This window comes from Python bivittatus, unplaced genomic scaffold (assembly GCF_059951505.1).
Source record: "Python bivittatus isolate LINGU-HERP-01145 unplaced genomic scaffold, Pbiv_v1 ctg000780_np1212, whole genome shotgun sequence".
In the NCBI taxonomy this organism is placed as follows: domain Eukaryota; kingdom Metazoa; phylum Chordata; class Lepidosauria; order Squamata; family Pythonidae; genus Python; species Python bivittatus.
In genome coordinates this window covers 4,156,222-4,183,137 of record NW_028277108.1, presented here as the reverse complement: position 1 = coordinate 4,183,137, position 26,916 = coordinate 4,156,222, and the positions used below count along the sequence as shown (strand labels likewise).

At 40.2% G+C, this 26,916-nt stretch overlaps 1 protein-coding gene across 1 annotated transcript; it reads left to right on the top strand.

The window, feature by feature from the left end:
• Positions 1–1,833: 1,833 nt before the first annotated feature.
• Positions 1,834–23,868, top strand: FAS (Fas cell surface death receptor). The gene is made up of 10 exons (XM_015890507.3): positions 1,834–1,938; positions 6,993–7,128; positions 9,530–9,667; positions 10,349–10,460; positions 14,171–14,235; positions 15,631–15,705; positions 17,539–17,594; positions 18,776–18,797; positions 20,804–21,104; positions 21,313–23,868. Exons 1-9 carry the CDS (start codon positions 1,903–1,905, stop codon positions 21,097–21,099), a joined length of 936 nt encoding a protein of 311 aa, XP_015745993.1. The 5' UTR covers positions 1,834–1,902; the 3' UTR covers positions 21,100–21,104; positions 21,313–23,868.
• Positions 23,869–26,916: the final 3,048 nt, after the last annotated feature.

The window sequence follows — 26,916 nt, the reverse complement described above, 5'->3', positions numbered from 1 at the left end:
ATGGGACATGCTGTCCCATTAAGGAGAGGGTGGGGCTGTTTTAACCTCCCCTTCCCAGACAGCACCAATGGTGGTGAGTTCATTCTTCCACACCCAGGTGACCGGTGTTCCCTTTTTCCTTGTATCCATTCTCTTCCATATTGCTCTCCGGGTCAATGTTCCTAAACAAGTGTGTGTGTTGGGGGGGGGGGGGGAGGTTAATCACACAGTTGCAGCTGCCCTCTTGAGTTTTTAACTCACCTGCACACCCCATGGACACTCCCGCCATTTATTTTATCTTCCTCTATCCACATCTGGTTCTTTCTCCCTCTCTCAGCTGCTGTAAATCATTTTTTTGTTTGTTGGTTTGCTTTGAGTTAAGAAGCCACTCCAACCTTTCACTCTTGCAAACTCTGGTCAAGCTTCAGCCAAGTTACGGGCCCCTGGCTCTTGCTAAGGTTGCAAGCTATGGTGGCTGCTGGCCTCTGCTTTTGGCTTTCCCTAAACTCTACTGTAGGAGGAGTAGAGGAAGCTGCCATTGGCCATGGTAAGTGGTGATCAGCAAAAGAATCTGACTTGGTCTATGGCAGCCCCAAGTAGCTCATAGTCCCTGCAGGTGGAAACTCTGGGAAAGCAATTTTCTCTCTTGAGTTTTTCTAAGCTATCACCACACCCTGTACTGATCATTTCTATAGATGTCAACCCTATAAGATAGGCTAGACTAAGAAACCAATGTCACATAGGTCAGGAGTAATTTTATTGAAGCGGCTATAGTAACAGAAACTTCCAAGTCTGAATATGCTCCCCCCCACCTTCATGTGAATTAGGGAGGGGTCTGTCTGAGACCTTTACTCATACTAGTTTCTTGGAATGAGCTCAAGATCTGCCGGTCTGATCATTGCCTTAGCAGTGGCTCTTCCTCCTGTCCTTCAAAGCCATTCCCTATGCCCTTTACAATATATTAACCCACAGGTTTGAGTTCTTTCCTTATTGAGGACAATTATAAATCAGTACGGTTCAGGACTATTTCACAAAAACTGCAACATCTTGGCTTCTCCAAGAAGGTGTTCCTAATGATGGGCTATGAGTGTGTACTTAGTGCATTTAAACAAAGTATCAAAGATCTGGAAGTCCAACAGGACCAGCCTGCTCTACCTAGGAACGTTTTTCTGAGCAGATTGGCTCATTTTTATAAACCAGCAAGATCCTTACATTATAAAACTGTCTCCAAATTCCAAAAGGCACTAACTCTAGCACATTGCAACGCAGCAGTTTTAGAGGGCAGATACAAAAAAAGTCCCATATGAGCTGAGATTGTGCCCCTGTGGACAAGGGGCTATTAAAACTACAGCTTATGTCTTACTATATTGTACCTTCTATAAGGACTCGCAGACCCATTTTATAACTTTATTTGATAAAATACCCAGGAAATTCTGATTTTTTTTTTTTTTATATTCTGTAGTTGCTGCTATCTGATCAGTATGATTCAGTTTCTTTGAATGTAGCTAAATTTTGTTATACTGCCCATAAAATTAGGCAGACTTTGCCCGCTGATGATCCCATCATTAACTAATATATTATCATGTTTTGTTTTATTTCATTTTAATGCATGTTTATTTGTAATTCTGGTCTGTGACCATAATGAACGATTGAATTACAATATATCAATGATGGGTCTTGATACCTCTTTCTTTGCTAGGTGCAAGGGTGAATTCCTTTGGTTGCATTGGTAGTACTGCTGGCTACCGAGCTGTTGCAGAGTGGAATTTCCCTGCCTTAGAAGAACACCAGAAGCTCTGAAGAGGGAGGGTGTTGCCTTGACATTCTAGTTGCACTGCTGCCAATGAAGATTAGAGCTTCATTCTCCTAAAAGGTTCCCGTTTCACTTTCTCTTTCAGCTCTACACAGAGCCAGCCTCGCGACATGGCCAGGCGACTCCTTTTCTTCATCATCTGCCCTGTAAGTATTTATCCAGACCCAGTGTTTCTTGCCTTCCTTAAAGGACCCACGCAAGGGGTATTTTTGGTACCAGAGATTCAGTTGCTTGTTTTGACCTGTCATGGTGTAGCTGAAACTATTCTATCTGCTGCTTTTAACAAGAGTAGTATAGTCAGTCAAATCTTCATTACGGTCACAGCTTAAACAAGAGTGGTAGCTTTACACAGAAACAATCTTGTTTTTTTAAGGAGAAGAAAAAGGTACTGAGAGGACTGTGTGTGGTACAGTTCAAGAAGGGATATTAAAGGGATATTATTCTTTCTTTTAATTATAGAAATAGAAATTTACGAACTATCAGAAGTAGGCAGTATATCAAATTGCTTTTATTACCAGTAGGTTTATTGCCAGCAGACTGAACCCATTTGACGGTTTTAAATGACCAGGAAGAATAAGGTAAAACCCTCAGGATATGTTGTTTGCAATAATTTATGATGTAATTCTGAGTTCATTCTTGTAAACAGGAAGTTGACCATTTTTAAAATTCTTCTGCATCTTGGGCAAATGTCTTTCAGAGACACGACAAGAAGCTCTGGTTTAAGGTGCTGCACATTCTGTCTACGTGTGATATTCAAAGCTATGATAATTTAAAGTTGTTTTTAATTACTTACAAGGTTAACTTTATTTTTTAAAATCTGAAGCCTTTGGATAGGAGAGGTATAAAAAAAAGGGGTCACTACCAGTTCTGACGATATGCCGTTAAACTCAAGTTGACAAGAAAATACCTCTGCATCTTTTTAGGTTTAGTCATTCAGATTCCACAGCATCTTATTTTAGCTGTTTCTGGTCAACCACTTCTAATTTCAAATGTGGGACTTTTGAGTGTTCTTTCATGTGAAAAAGTCCCTGCATTTAAACAAGGTAGCACACCAGGGAGGAGACATCAGCTCTTTTGGATGAACTAGCTTTCTATGAAAAAGGATATTTCCACTCAGAGTAGCAGTGTAGCACTCAGAAATGCATTTTTCCACCCTTAGTTTGAAGTAACGTAGCCCCACTCAATTACCTGGCATTCTGTGGAAGGAAAAGCTCTTTCTACCTGAACAGTTCCCAACTATAACTTCTCTTTGCATTAGGAAATAAAACAGATCATGTTTAATTAAATTTTTAAAAGGGCATTTTATTTTAGCGCTCTTGATTGAGGGACACAGGGGTGCCTGCAGGGTGGGGTCAAAAAAACTCCAGATGGTGGCCATGATGGTGCCAGGGACAGACAAAATGAGTGAGCTTCCATCACACTGCCATGGCCACCATCTTGACTCTTTGACCATACCTCCCAGACATCCCCAGAGGAATGAATTTCTACAGAATATTATGCCCAGTTGCCCCCTGTGCTGCTAGAATAAAAGCACAAAGGCGAGCAAGGAGATAGAATACATGGGAGAATAAAAGCATGAATTTCTAGATAGGATGGCAAGGGACACAGGGTTTATGAAGGAGGGCTGTGCAAACCCTTGAGAAGAGATGCTTGGTGCTTCTTTTTAAATAATTAAAACAGCCAGATCTTTTTTTCTGGGCTTATGCTGCTGGGAAACTGCTTCCAGCTGTTGTTGCATGCATGTGAATGCACAGCCATTTCCTACGTGTTTTTCCCTCTTGGAGAAAACATGTATGTGGAGACAGCTGGAGACTATTTCCAAAGCCACCACACCAGCCTGGAAAAAGATGCAGCTGCTTTAATGATTCAAAAAGAGATCCTTCATATGTACTCCTGCACTTTCCAAAGCATTTTTTTTGCAAGGATATGCACAGCCGTACTACTTAGGGACTAAACCTGGTTCTTGTTTATTATGAGGTTTACTCTTGGTCTCCACAGTGGCAATCTCAGAGTACCCCAAAGGCTGTCTATTCTCATGTGTCAAGAGCTACCAGCCTATCCATCCCTTGGGCCCTTTTGGGGCACACAGTTCATGCCATACAGGGTTAGCAATGAATTGCCTTCTGGCCATGAAACTCAAGGACGAAGAATGAGCAGGTGCCAGGACTAAGACAGATGTTTATGTAAGAGTTGTGGCATAGAAGTCACCTATTGCACAGTGTGGTTATCCCTGACTCCTTTGCAGTTGTATAGCTGGCTGGTAATGAAGATTGATACAAACTACAGATGGTCTTCTAATAACCCCAGTATGTTCCACTCCTAATGAATGCAGCCTGTGGAGAAACTGTTCAGAAACTTCACCCTTAAATGTTGTACCCCAAAGTAGGGCAGCAGGGAACAGGTGAAAAACAGAATGGCCAGTGGGCTAAAGGAAGAGAAAAAGTATCCTCATCTGCTGCATGACTACCTTAAGGGAAGAAAAGGGGGAGGAAGCTGTCCCAAACTTCAGTTGGCTATAATGAATATCCACCGATAAGCAGTCAAAGATGAGTGGACCTTGTGAAAGGGGTAAGCTGCATAATGGGATAACCAGGGGTCATAAGGTAGAACAGGTGGAATATTTTACCTAGCTGGGAGCAGAATTTTACTCCTGGGGAAGTCTGAAATCTCAGAGGGATTCTAGAGCAGTGATAGGCAAAGGGTTTCAACATTTCTGTTTTCAAGGGTAGGTAAACACTTGCCACCATTGAATTACTTCAGGTGAAAGCACTGGCCTCTATCCTAGAGTGTATATAGGTATGTGTGTGTGTATATATATATAGAGAGAGAGAATACTAAATTCTTAAGAGCAATTTTACGGCTTCCTAGATGATGTGTTCCAGCTGCAGCTTTATGGTTGGAGGATGGATTGCAGGGAATAAAAACAAGAGATGGTTAACTATTGGCTGAATATGTATGCATGTGTGTATACAGGGTGTACCAAAGACCAGTTCCATAGGCCAATCATAATAAGTTTTATTAATTTTATTAATATCTTTTCCCAGAGAAAATGTTCTTTCTGTACTTAGGAATGTCCCAAGGTCATGTGTCAAATGAGTAAGGAAGTGTTTAGGAGAAAATGGTAACCAATTTGAACATTTAATTTATATAATAAATTGTCTATGATACACTCTGTGTGTCTGTGTATGTATCTACATCTATATCTACATCTATACAGATAGTCCTTCTTTAGCGGCTGCCTTGCTGTTCACAGTTACGACGGTAATGAAAAAGCAACTTTTGCAACCTTTGCAGGTCTGTAAAGCAAAGGAAAGCTGAAATAAGATCATAAGCACAGTTGTGTTTTCATTTAGTGACCACTTAACTTATTGACTGAGTGGCCAGTTCCAATTGTGGTCGCTAAACAAGAACTATATATACCTATACACAAACACATACACACATGGTTTAGTTCCGTATATACTTTGTGATATTTTCAGTTTAGGTGGAAATAGACAATACCTTTAAAGTTGTGTTCCTTTGATGCTCCCCTAAAATTCTATTTTTTGGGTTATGAGCAAGCCATAGTGGTATTAAGGTATCAGCAAGAATTAGATTCTCAAGCAGGAAGTTCAAGAGAGATCTATTCATCTCAGAGGGAAGTTTTCCAGTTACTGTCTCTCATTTCCACCTCTATAATATAAGTGAGCATTTGCAAAAGCAAGATTTGATGGGCCTCCATCAGCAGTATTATGGAACAGATTTAGTAACATCCCATATGTTCTTGTGGGGTAGGATTAATAGAGTTATTATTCTGTTGCATCTTTTAATGAGAGCCCTGCACTAAGAATATTATACCACTTTTGTTGCAATTCCCAGATTGCTCAAAGCAATGTTATATCTCTTTGCCTCCATTAGATAAAAGTGATTATCTCACCTATGTTGTGGCAAAGTGTTACGTATCCACATGTAGACTTTGGAGATAATATCTAAGCAGCTGCTATTGGTTGGTGATTAACACTTGAGTATAATGTTATTCCTGCCCTGTTTGTTATGTGTGCTTTGTAATTAAGGATTTAATAATCTACAAATATGATTTGTTTGGATTCTGACTGTAGTAAAGTTTTATCTGTGCAGAAAGCTTTACAGCTTCTCCTTCTCCTCACAATGCCAGTCCTTTGCTACTAATTTAATTATGCTGAAACTAAATGGCCCTTTCCAACTCTATGATTCTGTAAAGTACTAGCTTTCTATGCAAATGTACTTTTTACCTGGCAAAGCATTAGAAATATAATTTCCCACAAGTAGTTTGAAATGATATTGACATAGCTGAACATCAGTTGATTGAAAAACCATATCAGGACATCAATCAAAAAGAATTATTTTTCCCTATGGAAGTGCTTTTTTCCCATACAAGGATTCTTGTGTCAGGGGAAAATATGATAAATTCATCCCATAGAGATCAAAGAAGCTACGATGGTCCAGAATGTGGCAGCACAAGCAGTGATGGGAAGGCCTTGCAATGCCTATGTAAATCCCTGCTAGATACAGGTAGCCAGTTGACTTCCAGTGCAATTTAAGGTGCTATAAAGCCCTACATGACATAGAACCTAGTCTCCCATAGTGTCTTCCTCTCTTGTGTGCTCCAGAAGAATTGGCTTGGTTCAGTCCCACCAGATGGGAGTAATGTCATGTAGTGGGATCCAGGAGATGAGCCTCCTCTGTTGCTGTATCTGCCCTTTAGAATAGCATCTCTCTAGAGATCAGTAAGGTAACCTTGCCACCTTGAAGTGTTCTTTAAAAATCTGGCTTTTCCCCAGGCTTTATGTTAGGATGGTGGAGTAGTCCTCTTTAAGCTGGAAGAAGGTGTGGAATCATGGTTCTGTTCCTTGTATGGCTGTTATCCTACATCACGTTCTTTTAATTTGTGAAGGTGCCCAGAGTCATTTTGGGGTTGAGCAGCTTGGAATTGTAATAAATGAAATGGTGCCATCAGAACCATTGTGGCCATCATTCTGTTCCCATCAGTGTTCTTATCCTCTGCTCATGTCACTCATTTTTCCATTTTTTTTACTAATTTAGTCTCTGCTAAGGAATTCCAAAATAGCTTTAGAGGTAAGTTTACACCAGAGTACCGTTAGTGGTACAACACTAAGAATAGATCTGTCTCCAAGACCAAAAGCTACAATGCATTAATACCCCTTTTTCCCCTTTGTTACAGATTCTTGATTTAACAGCTGCCAGATTCTTACACAACAGCAGTTCAATACTTACGACACAGCGAATGCACATTAAGCCGAAGTGTCATAGTAGGCAATATGAATTCAATGGTATTTGCTGTGACTTTTGTGAGCCTGGTAAGTATTATCATAAAGAAATAGAAAAAAGTTTGACATCAGTGTGGACAGCTGAAAAGAATCTGGATGTTGTGATTGTTTTGCTATTAAGGATTGCCCTTTTTAGAATTGCTTAGAGGCACTTCTGAGAATGCATGAAATGGGTTGGAAGGCAGGGGTCACCAGGAGCAGTAAGTCCCCACTGCAAAGATGAGCAGGCCAGTCTCTGCTTTCCTGATCCATCCATGCATCATTGTCTAGCTGGAGCAGAACCGTGATGAAACTATATTCCAATGACATGCATGTCCTGAATTTATTTCATTGGGCTATAAAAGTCTCCTTAACATATTTCTCACAAAGTGGGGGAGCAAAAATGGAAAAAGCACAGGGCTACACATGCTGGCCTGCTCGCATGCATCCTCTGTGTGCTCCTGCCTGGCCCTCTCAACTTCAGATCTTGCCAGGTTGAGTCTCAGCAGTTGAAATGCATTTCTCCTCAATGGAATGCAGGTTAAAGTCTCCTCCGTGTCCCACCATTATAAGGAATCTTCTGTTGAATGGGTTAGACATTCCTTTTGCTGTTGTTTTTCTTGCTAGCAGATGGAGACTTCACCCATCACATTCCTCAAGTTGAGCCCTATTAAATCTGCAAGGGCAGCACCCATTGCTGACTTTGTCACTGAGGCAGGATGGTAGCGAGGACAGCACCAAGTATGTGACAATGTTTTTGTGCTGCCCCGTGGCCTGGAATTAACATAGCTGTGAGGAAGAGCACTATTCAACCCTTCTATAGTTTCAGGCAGCTCACAAAAAAGCTTTTAAAATATTATTATTATTATTATTATTATTAATAATAATAATAATAATAATAATAATAATATAATACCATATGTTAGTTTAATGACAAAAACTTGGGAATTCAATTTCAGCTGTTTCCAAATTTCTTGTGAAGAACCAGGAGGGCATTTAATGGAGTCCAGATGGCCTGAAGGCTGAAGAGTATCACCCAGCTGTACTTTGCACAATGAAAACTCTGCCATACGGTTTTGATTATGTTAACTAGCAGACTGCCCTTCTTTATCAAAAGAGCTATTTACTGCCACTCTCTCCTCTCATTCTTTCTGTTTATAGCAGTGAAAGAGATCCATCCCCCACCAGCATTATCTGTGACTATTAAGGAGTTTCAGCAGGGCATCATAACGTTTGTCCATTCCAGGGAACTGGAGCAGCCCCATATCCTTCTTTCTGATGTGCTTTGAAGAAGGTCAAGAAGGGGGCTTTCTTGGGCTCGTAGTCTCACTTGAGGCTTGCAAAGCTCCATCCCCCACCTGGTTTTACTTTATTTAAATGCATGTACTTAAAATAATAACTGGGAAGCAAGCATTCTGCCAAACAATGCATTAGTTTGGGGCATCATTTGTTATTTCCCAGAATGCCTCTAGGTCTCAGATAAACCCCAGTATAGAAGAGACATGTTTAGAAAAGGAAAGATATGGGTGTTTTTCTGAACAGCACAGTGCTTCAGGTAAAAGTGTGACCACTGCAAGATCAAGGCCTCTTCACTGATCACTGATCACTTCACTGATCATAATCTATCACCTTGGTCTAGTACAAGTTGGTAGACTGCTGTTTTTCAACTTCTGTCAGCCCTTTGAGGTAGTCCAGACAAGAAACCAAAAACATGAGGACTAACTTTACCTTTATTGTAAGGTTACAGTAATAGAATCTTGCAAGTCTGAAAGTATTTCCCCCTTCTCTTGCCTTTACTTTCCAGGGAACTAGGAAGGGTCCCTTCTGAGATGCTTGCCATGCCCCCATTGCTTCTGTGGGCTAAGCTGCCTCTTATCTAACCATTGCCCTGGCTACAGCTCTTCCTCCTCCTGCCTCTCAAGGATATTCCCACAGACCATTATAACTTCCCAGTCTAAGGCTGAGAGAGGGTGACTGGCCCAGATGGCTTCTGTGCCTAAGGGAAGACTAGAACCTAGGAAGACACCTAGCCCAGCATCTTAACCCCTACACCATGCTCATTCAGACTGAATCCCTGTCTCCCCCCCAACTCCCTGGGTTATAAAAGGGAGGGCAGGGAAAACACTGGCAGACTTGCAAGATTCTGTTACTATAACCTATCTCAATAAAGTATAATTCTAGTCAGCTTCCTCACATGGCCTGCCTCATTGGGCTGACACGTATACTGTATATATAAGCTGATAGGGTAGAAAAACTCCTGATAGGCTAGTGGATGGGGACAGTTGTACCAATAATGGTGCCATTTGTGATTACCTGTGGGTTTCACAGCAGTCATTCTGTGAGAACACTTGCTGGAGGCTTTCAATATTTCAAATGTCCCCCCATCCAAATTTGCCAAGCTCTATTTGGAAGGATTTTACTGACCTCTGTCTGAAACATTTTCTTTTTACAGGTTTTGTTGCCAAATCTCTAGGTTGCACAGAGAATCATAAAACCAACTGCATACGTTGCACAGAGGGTAAAGAATATATGGATGAATATAACTATAAAACAGCTTGTCTACGATGTAATCTCTGTGATACAGAACACGGTATGTACAATTGACAGTATTTAATTTCAACATTAGTGTATTTCACTCAGGAGAAAGGATGTTAAGTGCATTTGATTACAGAAAGCCTAAGACATGAATTTAGTCCACAGCTGCAATGTGGCTGTCACAAGCTGCAGATTATCTGTGAACACCAGCTGGGTCCCTGTGCAGCAAAACAGATGACTCTGAATACAACTTAAAGAGACGTTTGGGTTCTGATTTATGTCAACTGGAAGTAAAATACATACTCAGGTCCCTGGGGTTTCATGCAGATTTGAGCATTTTTAAAATTTTACAATCCTTGAATTGGAGGGAAACCTGAAAACCACTTTGTTCAAGCCTTGGTTTGATGGAGGAAGTGCAGAGTTAGAGGATCTTCACTAGATGTCAGTCCACCCACCAGCAAGGCTTCAAATAAAGATTGGTTTTACAGATGAAGTGATTCTGATTTAAATGTTTCTCTGAAGGTTCAGTCAAAATCTATCACTAAAATGTGCATATTAGATGGGCAGTGACAGTGCAAAGAAGAATTCTTTGCCTTTTGTTTGAAAACCCCTCATGTATTTGAAGAATAGCATTATTTTCCTTGAGCAGGTGCCTAGTCTTCAAAACCTGGTGGTGGGTATTAAAAATGAGGTTTTTAAAATTATTTGAATAACAAAATGTTTCAATTTATTTTAGGAATGGAAATTGAAAAAAACTGTACCAGCAACCAGAATGTAACATGTAGGTGTAAGCCTGATTTCTTTTGCAATTCAACTAAACCTTGCCGCCACTGTGATAAATGTGATAAGTAAGTTTTCTGTACAACTGTTAAGAATAACAAAACTAGATGCTGATAGATTTCAGTCCAGATGTGACAATTAATCTCTCCAGAAATTCAACCTTCCTTTCAGTAATTAGCTAAAGGTTCACATATGCAGAACATATTATAAGCTGCTTTATTGTTAACAAGAAGACATAGAGAGATTTCTTACTACAGAACCCAGAAATCAAGCTGATACATACACATACACATAACACACATGCATACTCCATACAGTGATACCTCGGGATACGAACGCCTCTGCTTGCGAATTTTTCGGGTTACGACCAGCTCTGGCCCCAAAATTTTACCTCGGTTTGCGAACTCCGCCTCGGGGTACGAGCCATTTTCCGCCCGTGCCACGTGGTCCGCGGCCATTTTCTGCCCGTGCCACGTGGTCCGCGGCCATTTTTCCGCCCGTGCCACGTAGTCCGCGGCTGTTTTTCCGGCCCTGCAGCGTGGTCCGCGGCCGTTTTCGCGCCGCGCCGGGCTGTTTTCGCACCGCGCTGCGCCGGGCCGTTTTCGCGCCGCGCCGCGCTGCACCCGGCCATTTTCGCGCCGCACCACGCCGCGCCCGGCCGCTTTCCGTGTGGTCCGTGGACGCCAGAACGGATTAACGGTAATTACATTGAACCTTATGGGAAATTGCCTCGGGTTGCGACCAAATTCGGGCGGAGGGCGGAACGGATTAACCGGATTTACATTGAACCCTATGGGGAAATTTGCCTCGGGGTGCGACCAAATTCAGAGGGCGGAACGGATTAACCGGATTTACATTGAACCCTATGGGGAAATTTCCTTCGGGTTACGACCAACTCGGGATACGCCCAGAGTCACGGAACGGATTAAGTTCGTATCCCGAGGTACCACTGTAATTGTTTGCCTCCCCCAGGGTTTAAATTCTAAGCCATTTCTTTTCCCTTTTTCATATCAGTGGAAATCTGGCTATTCTCTATCAGGCCTTGATATTGGGGAACACCTGTTCAGTCAAGTGAGGATAGTAGGGAATCTATTCAATCAGGGAGAAACAGACAGGAATCTAGGAGGAGATAAATATACGTACAACTCCAGCCAATGAAGAGATGGAAATCCTCTCCAATCCCAGTATTTCTCAGGTTTGAGGAGGGAGGGCTATAAAACCCTAAAATTGGGGGGGTGGGGAGGAGATACCTTGGTGGCGCCAACTAACAAGGAGGTTGAAATGGGGAGGGTGACCTCTAGACATCCTCCAGCTGTCTACAACCTTTAGAGGGGTAAAAGAAAGAGGAAACTGGAAAGGAAAGTTGTGTTAGGACTGAAGCAGATGAGATAGGAACTACAGATGGTCCTCGTTTAATGTCCACTCACTCAGCAACATTCAAACTTAGGAGAGCGCTGAACAAGTGATAGTTACAATTGGACCTCATACTTACAGCACTTGCAGCATCCCCACAGTCATGTGATCATGATTTGCATCCTTCCCTGCTTGCTTCCCAGAAGCAAAGTCAGTGGGGAAGCCAGCAGGAAGTCAAAGGTCACGGTCACACGAGGTCCTCACTTAACAACCTGTGTGGTCCTCGTTTAATGAGGCAACTGCGACTGCCAGAACTGCCACTGCTAAGCAGCACAGTCACATGGTTTTTTAACTTACATCCGAGTTGCTTAGTGACAGAGTTTCTGGTCCCAATTAGCTTAGTTAAATGAGGACTACCTGTAGCGATTTTCAGGCTCAAGAGAATGTATTTGCATGGCCTTGAAGATAAAGGCCTATTATCTTTTGACTTAAGATAAGTAGAAGGAAAAACCCAGACTTTGCATGCTGAAGCCCTGATCTATATTGCCTTGTTGGCTGTGTACTGGATGCAGAGTTTTTGTGTGAATAATGGCATCATCTGGTTTGCAGTAAAGGAACTAATCTAGCCGTTATCAGAAAAACTTCTGCCAAGAAATCAGATCCTGAACAATATTAAGGGCCTGGAGTGTTAAGATTTACTGGCAGGTCAGGCATGAAAACTGAGCCATAGTTTTCAAAAACAACACAGGTTGTTAAGTGAGGACCTCGTGTGACCGTGACCTTTGACTTCCTGCTGGCTTCCCCACTGACTTTGCTTCTGGGAAGCAAGCAGGGAAGGACGCAAATCATGATCACATGACTGTGGTAACGCTGCAAGTGCTGTAAGTAGGAGGTCCAATTATAACTATCACTTGTTCAGCGGTCTCCTAAGTTTGAATGTTGCTGAGTGAGTGGACGTTAAACGAGGACCATCTGTAGTTCCTATCTCATCTGCTTCAGTCCTAACACAACTTTCCCACATACAAGTGTAACTCTATAATTATTCTGGTTTCAAATACACGGATTATCCATGTGAGAAGATTGTAAGATGCATAGATGACCCTAGGTATTTTTCTGCTTAAGATGAAGGACAAGATGTTGGCTCTTCAGCTTCTATAGACATTGCTATCCAAGATGGATAACCAAGTTTTCCTTCAGCATCCACCATTATATTAAAGCAGCTTAGGTGGTACAAGACAGATCATCTAATTTCCATCCTGTCACTCTCTACCTGTACCATATAAGGTTACTGCCTTACTCTCTCTAAATCTTAAATCTTACTCTCCAGAAAGAATGGTAGGTTTTATAATATACCGGGAGAGGCCTCTTTCAATCTGTCTTTACCTCTGAGAGAGAAGATGCACAATCACTTCCACCCACCAGGTGGCGCATTACGGTTGAGAATACCAATATCACTTGTCTCATATGTTACTGTATTTCGGGCCAATCTGTGATTTTTTGGGTTTGTTTTTTTTTTAAAGGTAACAGCTACAGCTGTGCAAATATTTTTTGTGGAGATTAAAGTAAAAGACAGCTTGATTAAAATGAATCAGCTAACTGAACTGGCACATTTATTCAAATTGCTGAATCAAAGGAGATACCTCTGATTGTATTCAGACCCCTCTGCACAGACATAAAGACAGATTTTTCCAAATTGAATCAGCAGTCTAAATCGAATCAATCCAACAGAATGGTTCAGTTTGAATTTTTGAATCAAATTGCAATGGTATTTTCTGATTCATCTAGTCATCAAGGACTAAGCTGAACTACCTCATTGTAAAATCTGATAAGATTTTTTTTCTGCTTCCTACTGGCATAATCTGATTTTTCTTCATCGTGTGAAACCTGGAGTGCTTCAGTTCTGGGTAATTCCGGATACGTGACCTTATCTTACGCCTGACATACGGGTTGATGTTTGGTTATCCAACAGAACGTGCCTTTTCTCTGAGCATTGCAACATCACTGCTGTCATTTTAAATCTAACTTTTTTTTTTTTTTAATGGCAAGGGCTCTGCTACAACTTTCAGGGTTTAAATGCTATTCATTTATTTATTTACTGGATTTACACACTGCCAAATCTCCTGACTCATATCAGCAACTGGCAGGGTAAGCGAAATCCTAAAACTGATGCTGGTTGCCACAGAACTTCTTTTTTACGGCTGAGAAGGCAGCGAAGAGCAGAATGTGCGGTCTCCTTTTTTTTCTCCTGAAGTTCCTCTCCACACATTGATGGACATTGCGGGAACCTGCCTTGACAGTAAACATTTCATTGCACCTCTCACCAGTTTCATCCCTGAAGGGACTACAGAATATACCAAAACTCAGGAAGGATGAACAGCTTTCTCTGACTGAACCTCCTCATTATTATCCACTGCTTTATTTGTAGGTGTGAAAATGGCATCATTGTAGAAAAGTGCACCCAAAAGCAAAACACAGTATGCGGAAATAAAGGTAACTATCAATGTATTTGATTAAAGCTCCAGAAAGGAAGGGATGTCTGCAGGGGTGTCAAGAAATTCAAGATGGGGGCCACAACTATGTGATCAAAGCCCCACCCCTTTTTCTGATGCACGTAAAAAAGGGGTGGGGCTTTGATCACATGGTTGTGGGCCCCATCTTGAGTTTTTTGACACACACCCTGTTGAAACCCATGGGAAGAACTGAATTTGGATATGTATAAGGCCAGGTTCCAGCCCCTAGCATCTCTAAGAGCCAATCTGTCCAAACTCTCTCTCTGCTATTACTACCCCTAGCTCCATCTACCATTTAGGTATTCCTTTCAATAGCAAGCAAAAGAGACTTGAAAAGCAGTGGAGCCCAAAATCAGTCTCTCTCTAAAATTCAATAATATGGTTGGATCTAAGCTTGTGCTAGATGGACTTCTGCCAGCTCTGAAAGAAGGGCTACCTTCCATCACTGTTTCCATTCAAAACCCTTGGAATGGCCTCAGAAGTGGTGAGGAGAAGGGAGAATTAAGGAATGCTGCTGTCTGCCTCTTCTCTTCCAATGGATGCCTGGGTCCTCTGTCAATCTTCCCCAGAAGGCATCAAAGCCACCCTTGAATGTCAGCAAGCATTATGAACGAATAACAATTTGCACAAAGAAATATGTATTGAGTTTCATCCCACCATCTCACCTGCTTTCTTCCTGCCTCTTTCATTCTTCTTCTGCCCATGGAGAATTTCAGAAATCTGCTTCCTCATTAATTTGCTCAACAGGGTGAACTGAATGGAAGGAAACAAAATGAATATTAGGCCTAGGACTCATTTTTGAAACAATTTAAAATCTATCTTGAGTCAAATTACTCTTTTCATGTGTTTCTCACATCAAAGTGGTGAAAACCCACACCAGTAATGTTCATCAGTTGTACCCCTGGATTTTGCAACTACTTGGCCAATCTTCTGAAGAGTCACTATCAAACTTGATCTTCTGAAAAGTTTGAGCATTTCTGTAGAATTTGAATAACTCTATAGAGCTCTTGGAGGTGTCCATGAAGTCACCAGCAACTGAGCTCCACTCAAGAGAGACTTTACTTATGGAGTGTATTGCATGCTATTACTATGTCTGTTCAGGACATAATTGGAAATCAACATGAGATTAGTAAAAAAATTAAGTTTCCATGGATTGACACAGTAACTTGAATGGGTAATCAATTGTATTCTGTTTCATTCAAAGGAATGTTTACAGTTCTAATGAGCATGGCTTCTGTTTGCATTTTTAACAGTTCATTTGTTGCTTAATCGTCATGTCTGTGAAATGCTTTTTTAACAGAACAGAATCAGAAATCTGCAAATTGACTCATGTGGATTTGGAAAATATGATTTTATTAAATATTCTTCTTCACAGAGAATTTACAACGTGGTTGGATAGTTCTCTCTGCTGTTATCACAGTAATTGTGGGACTGATTTTATGGATTTTATGTAAGTAGATATAACTTTCTTTTAAAAACCACAGTATACTCTCAGCTTTATTATTGTTTTTAGAGAAGTCAGCAAGTATGCAGAGGGACAGCTCTTCCAAAGCTTTCGATCTACATTTAAAATGCAATTGTTTCCTCTTCCAACAATTTTGGAAGTCAAGGTTCTTCTTTGAGATAGAGAGGAATTCTCATCTTGGACAGCAAATTGAAAGGGATCCAATAGTATCTCCCATCACTTTGTTCTAGCTTTTGGCATCACCTAATTTAAAATTATGGCCCCTTATGGAGTGCATCCAAAATGGGAAGATCTATCTTGGCAGCACTTCAACCATCAATATTTGCTTTGAGGCAAAATTTGGATCGTATGCTCTTGTTGTTCCTGACCTAACCAGCTCTTACATTCTTACACCTTTATTGTCCTAAAACACATCAACCAGATTTTTGTAGCTTGCACACTAAATAGGATATGGAGCTGGGCACAACTAATATCCTTAAACAATGGGAGGCAACCACAAGGTCCTTGTCAGGCACTGGCAACTTGCAGCCCCAGTGCCAAATATGCCATCTCACTTCAATGTTTGGATCCCCCTCCCAACATCCATTTTCAATAACCTGCCTTTTGAAGGCAGCAGACTGTAGTAAACTAAAGTAAGTTTGAGAACTCAGCTCATCACAAATTCCAAAAAAACAAGCAAACTGTTACAACCTACTGATATACATGATGCACTCTGCTTCTTCTCAATAACCCCTCTTTTTGTAGGTCTCAGCTTTTTTCTTTTCTTTTCTTTTCTTTTCTTTTCTTTTCTTTTTAAAAGCATTAAGTATGATTCCTGCCCCACAAAGTGGGACCATTCCTGGACTGTCTCTTTATCTGAAATTAACTCAACAAAAGATCACATTAAGAATGATCCGATTGGTTAATATGGGCAGACCCAGAAATACTGCTGAAAGTGAAAGGATCCAGAGCCTGCCATAAAGCTATGATGCCGGATTCAGCCAAAAAAACAAAACATAACAAAGGGATCTGGTGCCTGGGGCAGGGCCAAGAACAGGTCAGAAGGCAGGGAAAAGAAAGCTCACTTAAATTACAAATTTACTGCAAGCAAGAAATACTGTCTGAAGACGATGCCAGCCTGCACAGACCAAACGAACACTGCTCAAATTACACTATGACTGGGATATATTATCTTATAGATAAGATGATAAAATAGAAAATATGTAGTGGTTTATTAATTTTTAAGCTTTAAAAATGACAGGTGTACAGTGTTTTCCCCAAAAAATCAGAATTTTTAATTTAAGCAAGCCTTTTTATAATTATTGTTAGAGCAACTCAGTAAGTACACTGGGGGAGGGGGGACTTTGTGTACTTTGGAAAAAAGGTCCAGTTAGTGCATACAGGTTTTATTACAGTTAAGATATATTACTCACTTTGGTTTTCATATGGTTTTACGCTTGGTGAAAAGGTGATAAAATATTACTTATAATAAGTACCCAGAGAGAATCAGGTAGGGTCATCTGGTTTGTGAATGTACACATCAAATAAATATAAAATCAATGTGAGGATCTTTAGCATACCAAGGTAACCTGTCCTCAAATTTGTCAGTCCTATCCAGATTAAAAAAAAAACATGTTTCTCTCTGCTATAATATACAAATAGTACCAGGCTCCCCACTACAAGACAAAAGACTCAAATGTTCAGAAATACAAAGCTACTAATTAGCATAATTTTACATTAGATTGCTGCATTTCACACTTAGTGTAAGCACATTCCTAATATGCCAATTCTGGTTATTTGAAGACTATCTAGAAAATACTTCTTTGTGTTCCTTTGTAGGGTACAAAAGGTGGAAGATGCCAAAGAATCCAATTCACGGGGACCCTAATCACTATGTAAGCCTCCTTTTTTGAAGTAATCCAGAGAATTAAAAAGGTCAATGGGGGAAAACGAAGACATTGAACCAACAGTTGCATACTATGTTCGCTTGTGTCTAGCTTCTCATGGTGGTAATGGTGTTTTTCTACCGCTAATACTTCCTTTTGGTTCTTATCTTTAAAATTCCAAATAGTTTGGGGCCTTCCTCCAGATGTCCTTTCCCATCCTTTAGGTGAGGTGTTGGACCCAATCAGTGGTGATGACCATCTGTGCAGAGACATCTACTGGGGTCAGAAAAGTCAAGAGATGGTGGCTATGACCATGATCAAAGCCCTGCCCCATAAAAAATGGAATGGGGCCCTTTAGACACTCCAAAACTATAATGCACTTTTCTTTGTCAGATAAAGAATGGGTTCTCTCACACATTTTTGGAGTGCATTTAGAACTTCATGCTGTACTATTTCTCTCATGTAACTAGAAGGTGTGTATATGCATAAAACAGAACGCCAGAAATCAAGCTAGAAACATTAACTTCAGAAGCTTCATCTCTCCTGGGATAGTTCTAACTAAAAAATGATTCCTGAGTATATAATAAAATTCAATACACGTTTCAGCTGGCCTCTTGGCAAGGTAGCTCAATGAACTGTTCCAGTTTGTAGAGATTCCTGTTGTTTATTTGCTCTCCTCACCACAAATTGAAAATTTGGTTGAAAAGGGATTAAGTCATCCATGGGTCCAGGCCTATAAATACTTAAAAGTATAATTGGTAAATCTTTTCAATTTCCTATGAATTCAGAGTCAGCCCCTTGTTTGATAATGTGACATCAGGACCCAACTTTTCTATTACAAAGAACAGGATCGAATTCAACCCAAGCATGTTGCTTTTGGTGGGAAGTTCTTCGGATATGGTTTGAAACTTGATTATTTTGGAACAAAATACTGTAGAGTATTTTGCCTACTTGAGCATGAAACTGAGCAAACTCAGGGAGGCAGTGAAGGACAGGAAGGCCTGGTGCAATATGGTTCATGGGGTCACGAAGAGTCGGACACGACTTAACGACTAAACAACAACAATTTTGCCTACTACTAATAAAAAATGGTATTTGCTTTAGGGAATTTGCACTAACGAGTGTTATAGAAGTAACAGGAAGCTGTATGGATTTTGTTCATCTTTTTTTTTTAATTTGTTTCCTTTTAGGAAATTAAGGAACTCTATCCAGGTATGTAAAAATCCAAAACACAGTCATTGCACTGTATGTTTGTATGTGTTTGCTTTTATGCTTGGGCATAAATTGGGCTATAGTAACAGCTTGGTTATATCATTCCATCACTAACATTTGTTCCGGACTGAGCTGTCTGTCACTGATGCAGAGTGTAGTAGGTAGGTTGTTCATGTCACTTGCCTTGACTAGGACTACTAGATCTAGTAACTCTTTGAGGCCGTCTCATGGTTCTCTTGATTTTTGCATCCAAGTATGGTAACCTTAGCCCTGATAGAGACACATACCTCCAGTGCTGAACTGGTTTCGTTTCTTTTTAAGCCCAATTCATACATGCTTGTGATGACCTTCTAATATAACTTGGGACCAAATGATCTCAAGGGAGAAGTGCTTCCTAACCCTAAATGAATCTGCTTGCTTGCTAAATTCAGTACTGCAGTTCTTCTCTGGGCACAGCTGGTATTCTTAGTATTCATACCTAGGCTTTAGGATTTGCTCCAGATAAAAAATTTGCTTCCCCTCACCTGTCCCACTGAGCAATTTACGAACCATATGCAGCTTCTAATACCAGTTTCGAGCTCAGCAGAGGTTGCCACCGTTTTCTCTCCTTTCACTGACATTGTGTTGCTAAATGCCATCCTCGGCCCTTGAGAGGATTAGCAGCCATTGTGGCATGCACATTCAGTGTTTGATCAGCGACCTCATCTAACCCTTAACTGGTGTTTTGACAACAAGGTTCTGTGATGGACCACAGAATAGCTGAAAGAGCAAGTTTGGAGGAAGGGAAAGGTTGGGGGCATGGAGACTGTCAGTGGGACAGCATAGGCTCCATTACATGTCCCTCTTGTCTGCATGTGTTCAGATGAGTGACTGGGAAGAGGATTTCCAGATCCGATCCAGAAAGAAACCTATAGGTGTTGCAGAGAAACTGTTATTCATTGTAGCTTTTTTATGCCTTATGGACCTTGTGCAATTTTTTTTTATTAAGCATATAGGAACACTGTATTTAGACCCTTGGCACTGTTATTCTGTCATTCTGTTGCTTCTGATTCTTCATTAGCTGATGAATGTTGTTTCTGGAGTATTTCTATCAGAAACTACTGCTTTGAAGTCTTGTAAGCTCATTCTTCTGTCATCAGTGACAGCATCTAGCTACCTTGTCTTTTGTTGGCCTTTTTTAAAAACTGCTTTTGAATCTTCTCTAATGATTCTTGCCTTTGCATTAGACATCCAAACTATTCGATTTCTTTTGTTTCATGCCTTTCTTAACAAGTTTCTCCAGCACCAAGGTTTTTGTTGTTGTTGTTATTGCTGTTCATTCTCTCTGATAGGCCAGTTTCGACAGCCATATGTTACATCTGGGAAAATCATGGCCTTAACAATATATACTGTACCTCCCCTGCACCCACATCAAAGTGTTTGTTATATATAAAGGTTTTGGTCTTAAACGAATTAATGAATATTAAAATTTCCATTGTATTATTGCGCGCGCTCTCTCTCTCTCTCTGTATGTATGTATGTGTGTATACACACACACACACACACACACACACACATATAATAGACATAAATACATAAAATAAATGTTAATAAAAAGAAAAAATAGAACAAATTTAACAAGAATTAAAATACCACAAATAGCAAAAGAGAAAAAAGAAAATGGGAAAAAAAAGAACTCTAATAGATTTATAGCTTCCCCCTTTTTGTACATCTGCTAATTTGCAATATTTGTAAACATTTAGGCCCCCATCGAAGCCAAACTGTAAGTGATTATATTTGCCATGCTGCATAACGTGTTGTATGTATGGGAACCGTTCATGCTTAAATTTAGTTAAACTTCTATTGTGTAATATGTACCTTAGTTGTTAGGGTGATGTCTTTTCACTTTCTTATCATTTTGATGTCTCTGGATCATACTTAAAGTTGATTGAGGACAATGTTATTTACCTTTTTATATATCATTGGTTATTGCAATTCCATGCACTTTTTCTTATTTTCCTTTACAGATACTGATTTGAGCCTTTACATTGCTGACATTGCATATGAGATGACGTTGAATGAAGTCAAAATGCTTGTTCGGAAACTGGGTGTTCATAGGGTTCAAATCGATGGGATCGACCACGAGAATTTGCATGATGCTTCTGAGCAAAAAATAAAATTACTGGAATGTTGGTACCAAAAGCATGGGATAAAAGATGCTTACAAGACTCTAATCACCACTCTGAGAGAACTTAAATTTCATATCACTGCTGATAACATTAAGCAAAAAATTGAGGAAGAATTGAGCCATTCAGAAGATTAAAAGAGGTAATCTTTAAAATGCTCATAAAAGTGTAAGGCTTTTCAGATAAAAGTCACAGTTGTGATATGTAGCAGAACTGATTCCACAGACAGCTGTCTTTGGAAACTGATCTCTCATTCCCATTTTTGTCAGCACTATATCCGAAAATGACAACTGGTTGGTTTACATTATCTTCCATATTCTGAGGCAGCATCCTTTTGTTTTGTATTTCAGATGTCACTGTGTAATCAAATTGGACTGGCTATGTCGACACGGCGTACGTCAGCATGCATAACATCAGTAACAGGACTAGTTGATACAGCAATATTCCCTGTTGAACTTCCTCCCAAAAGCACACTATGCTACCTCAGGGGTATTTTGTCAATTGCAGGATCACTGCTTTACAAGAATAATAGACATGCAGATCATGGAGGACTCCTTCCAAGTGAAGAATGACATGCGGTGTGTAGGCAAATAAAACCACCACAACAAAATGGTGGTGGTTGACACGTAATCAGTGTCAGCATCTGATTTGCCCTGTTTGGGCTCAGAAGCTAAGTACAGGGATAGAAGATCTCCAGGGCTGTAGGCTAACTTAGGAAGTCAAAAACAAAACCAAAAATCAGCAAAAAGGTAGTGGCAAACTGTTTTTGTATTGTTGCTAAGCATAGACTACATCATGACTATCATGAAGGCACCAGCAGTTGAGCTCAACTTGAAGAAGACTTGCTTACCCCAATATACAATGCTTTCTCTGCAGACGGTATGATTTCGGGAATTATCCACGTACTTCATGCATTTTAAATATCTGCTTTTAAAGAAGCAGATGTTCTTTCGTTTTAGTTTCTGTTGCTGATATGTTTATTTTTGTATATGTTTATTTTTGATATGTGTGGTGTAATTCGATTTTCAGCAGTGAGAGAATTCGGTATTTGCGTGAGATATTAAGAATGAATGACAGAATGAAAAATAAATAAATAACCCTCCCCCGGGCAATGTCCTTTTCAATACATATTATAACAAATTATAATTACAAGTTATAAATCGTCTTAAAATGAACAGTATCTAGAGCTCTATTGATTACACCAAAGTTTAATTTCTACAGATAAACTTATGCTAAAGTTTTATACCATTTGCACCACTAATCCTGTGTTTTGTACTTCCAAGTTAAAGAATGTCCCCTTAACTATGGGGATATATTTACCCCCTTAACTTGCAAAGTCTCAAATCGGTAACACTGAGCAGAACAGGAACAATACAGTCCTTTTGTCACACCCCTGTCCAAGACATGGGATTTAGGTCAGCTGTTGGACTGGCCTAAATATATTATCTTCCGCTGCATACAAAAAGAAAAAAGAAAATCTTTAATTTAAGAAGCAGGATAGGAACTGGGTGGAGAACTACAGAGGTACCATTTAATCACTATTTTCATGTCTGTTCTTCATCCACCCACACTATTTCCTCAGTGAAAACTACATTCAAAAAGCTATTTGCTCTATTAAGAAAATTATATATGCAGATGTTCCCCCTCCCAACAAAACAGAGTGCTTCAAGAGTAAAATACCAATTGCAGATACCCAAGCTGAGCTGAACTGGGACCATGAAAGAGAAGTTTATTTTAACCCTTTCCTTCTCCAGTAGTAGTTGATATTTCACTCCAGTTTTATGGAATTGGAATTGGGAGTTTCCTGCTTGGAAAAACACACTAAAAGGCTGTAACCATATAGGCTTTCCTCTTGATGTTAGAAACAAGGCTTTCTATGTGGGGAGTAGGAATATCAATTTTGGGACTAAAGTGAGGGTACTTCTAGTTTCACCCCTACTCTGCCCTCAGTTTGATTCAGGGATTCGGTTCAGACCTCTGGATTAAATAGGAGTGATTTCCAATCAGTGTCAGAAATTTGAATCAAACCACAATCTACATCAAGTCAATCATGTAAACTGGATTTTGTCTGATTATATGACCTTATTCTCAACAAGAACAACAAAAGCAGGACATTGCTCCAACTTGCTTCAAGGATTTGCTGCTGAATGTTAGCAATGAAAACTCGAGGGGTTCCAACCGGCAAAAAAAGGGATGGGAGCTGGAAGCCACACTCATCCCCAAGCTGTAGGCTGCTCACCTCAATCTCATGTGCTTCCTTTGGTTTCACCATGCCTTGTGGATCCCACGGACTTGCACCTCTCACTGGATGTCAGTCCTTTGAGGTAGTCCGGACTAGAAACCAAAAACATGAGGACTGACGCTACCTTTATTGTAAGGTTACAGTAACAGAATCTGGCAAGTCTGAAAGTATTTTCCCCTTCTCTTGCCTTTACTTTTCAGGGAATTAGGGAAGGTCCCTTCTGAGAAGCTTTCCACAACCCTTATTCTTCCGGTGGCCTGAAATGTCTCCTATCTGACTGTTGCCCTGGGTGTGGTTCTTCCTCTTCCTGTCTCTCAAGGATATTCCCACAGACCATTACACAGAACAAAAGGTTCCCATCCCTTTCTTGGTGGTTGCGATGATGCATTATAAATGGGCACTGAATGAGCCTCTCATAAAACAGAGTGCTAGCACGCTGTATCCTTCTTACGTTTTAGGTTAATATATCTGTTAGACAATTACAAAATAAAAATACCTTTCTTTACTCTCCATTTCCTTTCATAAAAGTTGAACTCAGCTTGTATTTCCCTTACGCAGTGAACTACAGGTCTTTGGATCATGATAGTAGCATGGCTTGACCTAAAGTAGATTCAAAGCTTTGTGCTGTAATCTTGACATGGAATTTCCCCAGTAATTAACTGCTATTAAAACCTTTTGTTAAAAAAAAAAAAAAGTCTCAATGCATGAGTCATTCTTTCCAAACAAAAATACAACGATTTCACAAGGACTATTTCAAGTGGATGAAATACATTTCCTATACTTAACCAGCATTCACAAAGGGGAAAGTGTGAGAATCACATGGAATGTGTATCCATACATGATTCCTCATAAAACTCGAGTGAAGTATCAAGTGGGACGCTACACGGTTCAATCCTGGGTCCTGTAGTCTTTAACAATAATTTAATGGCTTAGACAAAGAGGAGGAAGACATGCTTACCAAATCTGCAAATAACACAAAATTGGGTGGGTACCTTAAAAGTCAGAAATAAAATTCAAAACAATCTTGGTAAGTTAGAAAATAGCCTGAAAATAACAGAATGAAATGTTGCTGAAACAAATGCAAAGTTCTGTAGTTAAGCAGAATTCAAATGTGCTGGTATAGAGTGGGGAATATCTGGCTTGGTGAAGGTACTGGTGAAAAAGATCTTAGAATACATACTGAACTGCAGACTGATAAGAGTCAGCACTTTGATGTGGCTAGGGGGAAAAATGCAATTTTGGACCAAATCATCAGCAGTATAGCTTCCAAATCACAGGAAATGATTGTTCCATTTTATTCTGTATTGGTCAAGCTCTGCTTTGTGTCTTGTGTTCATTTCTGCCAGGCTTTAAGAAGGATTCAGAGGAGCAAGTTCAGAGAAGGGTCATAACAAGGGAGACTATGTCCTCTCAAGAGTTTCTGAGCAATGGTCTGTGGCTGTAATAAATCTTACTTTGCTATGAAGTTAGATGGGAAGACTTGAGAATGAGACTTTCATTAACCTTGAAAAATAAAAATTAAGGAGAGAAATTCAAACACCTAAGAAGAAATCACCCAGAACAAGGTTGAGACCTTTATCATTCTACAGTGCAGGACATGGAATAAGAGATTTAAATTATAGGAAGGCATATTTCAACAGAATTTTTAAAAATCTTTGTAACAGGAAGAACAGTTGGACAGCAGAACTAATGATCCAGAGAGGTGGTGGGTTCCTCTGAATACGTTCAAGAAGAGACTGAACATTCTGGAGGTGCTTGGGTTCCCACGTGGAGCAGGAAGTTAGACTTGATGGACTGATTGGCACTAATTGGCACTTTCCAACTCTATAATTCTGTAAAACAATTGTTGTAAGTTTATTTGCCCTACATTGTAACATGCAGATTAGACTTGTGCAATCTATTTATCTATGGCTCACTCTGTCCAATTTTCTGGTTTTGTATGACATACTGAACCTCACAGTAACCACACAGACTGGGCAAAATGAAATTGCTGGCAAAAATACGGAGGGCTAGTTTGTGACTCAGTGATTTATGCCAACACAGCCATACCATGCCAGGATGCATAGCTGTGCAAATAGCATCAGAAAGAGAGAATGTAATAATAGGAATTGATAAAATATTACAATGATCCTCCTGAAGTTGTCATTCCTAAGTTTCACAAGGACACATTTCCTAGAATGAAAAAACATGTTCTTACACTTCCTGTTCTAAACAAGAACCATAGAAGTCTTCAAGGGACAAAATGATTCATCTAGAAAAGAACCCAGAAGAATTATGTTGCAACTCAGCGTTCCTGCAGGAGAGCAAAGGTGCTTGTGATGAACACATGAAAAGGAAAGAGCACTGTGAATTCCCTCCACACCACCTCATACAGAATTCAAGCTCCACCCAGAAAGTTACAGAAATAGTCAACAAATGGAAGCCCTTCTTCACACAATGCATTATTCACTTAAGGAAATGATAGCCACATTCCCCCCGGAAGAGGACCAGAATGGAAAGGACAGTGTGAGATCTGTGATTCCAATGGCAATTTAAGTTAGTAAGTCTGTGTGATTTGGGTTGGGACCATGCCACTGGGAGAGGAGAATTTTTCTGTCCCAAACAACCTTTTCCCAGTTATTCCCCAAATTCAATGTACCGTTCAACTGAAATGCCCTCCAGCTCCAATGGCCACAGTTTCCCCCATAGCTGGATATAAAGTAAGGGATTTGAATGTTTTTTTCTGGCAGGGGTTGGTGGAGAAGAGGACATTTCAGCTGAGAAAGGCTTGGTGGGAAAAGGAAATGCTAAAGCATAGTTGCACTTGATTTTTTCCAAAATGAACTTCTTGGGAAATCCTAGAGCTAGTTTCAGCATGAGCTGGCTTTCAAAGGAGATTTAAAAGATTTATTACTATGAATGTGTGTGAAAGAGTACCAGGACCTTATTCCTGCAAATAGTTAACTGATTTAGCAAAAAAGCATATCACCAGACTCTAAAAGGTGAGAAACCTCTGGGCGACGCTAGAGGATATGGGTTGCTAAAGCAACAGTGGAGACTTCTCTTCCAGCTTTCTTCCAACTCTCTTGCCAATTCACATTCCATCTGCTGGGAATTCCTTCCTTCCTTCCTTCCTTTTTTTTTTTTTTTCCTGTTTGTTTCTTTTTCTGTTTCTTTTTCTAATTTGGAACAGCAACAGCAGTCCATTGCTTTTGGACCGTCCCTTTGTATCTGCTTTTTTGGAATCCACCTAAAGGCAAAGAAAGGACAGGTAGGTTTATGAAGGCAGGGAATACTGAGAGAGTGTTTAAAGAAATGTATTCCAGTACCAGCAGCTGCTGATGGAATTCTTAGCAATTACAGAGAGCAGCCTTCCCCAGTCTGGCATTCTGATTTCTTTTGCCTGCAATTCCCACAATTCTGAGCATTAACTGGGAATTCTGAGATTTAAATTTGGAGGATCCCAGATTGGAGAAGGCTGGTATTAAACCTCTCCAGTCAATAGGGCATCATTCACAGTCCTGAATAAACAGGTTTCAAATTCCAGTACATACTAACTGTTGAGCACCTACGGTTAGATCAGTTGCATAACGTACTAGACAGTGGACGGTGAAACCCAAACCTTTGGTTCCAAATCTTTTTTGCAGTCAATTCGGTTGACCAGTACACCACACGGGGCATAGCTGCCCTCCAATTTTTCCATCAGAAGTGCAAGCATGCGAGAACTCTCTTC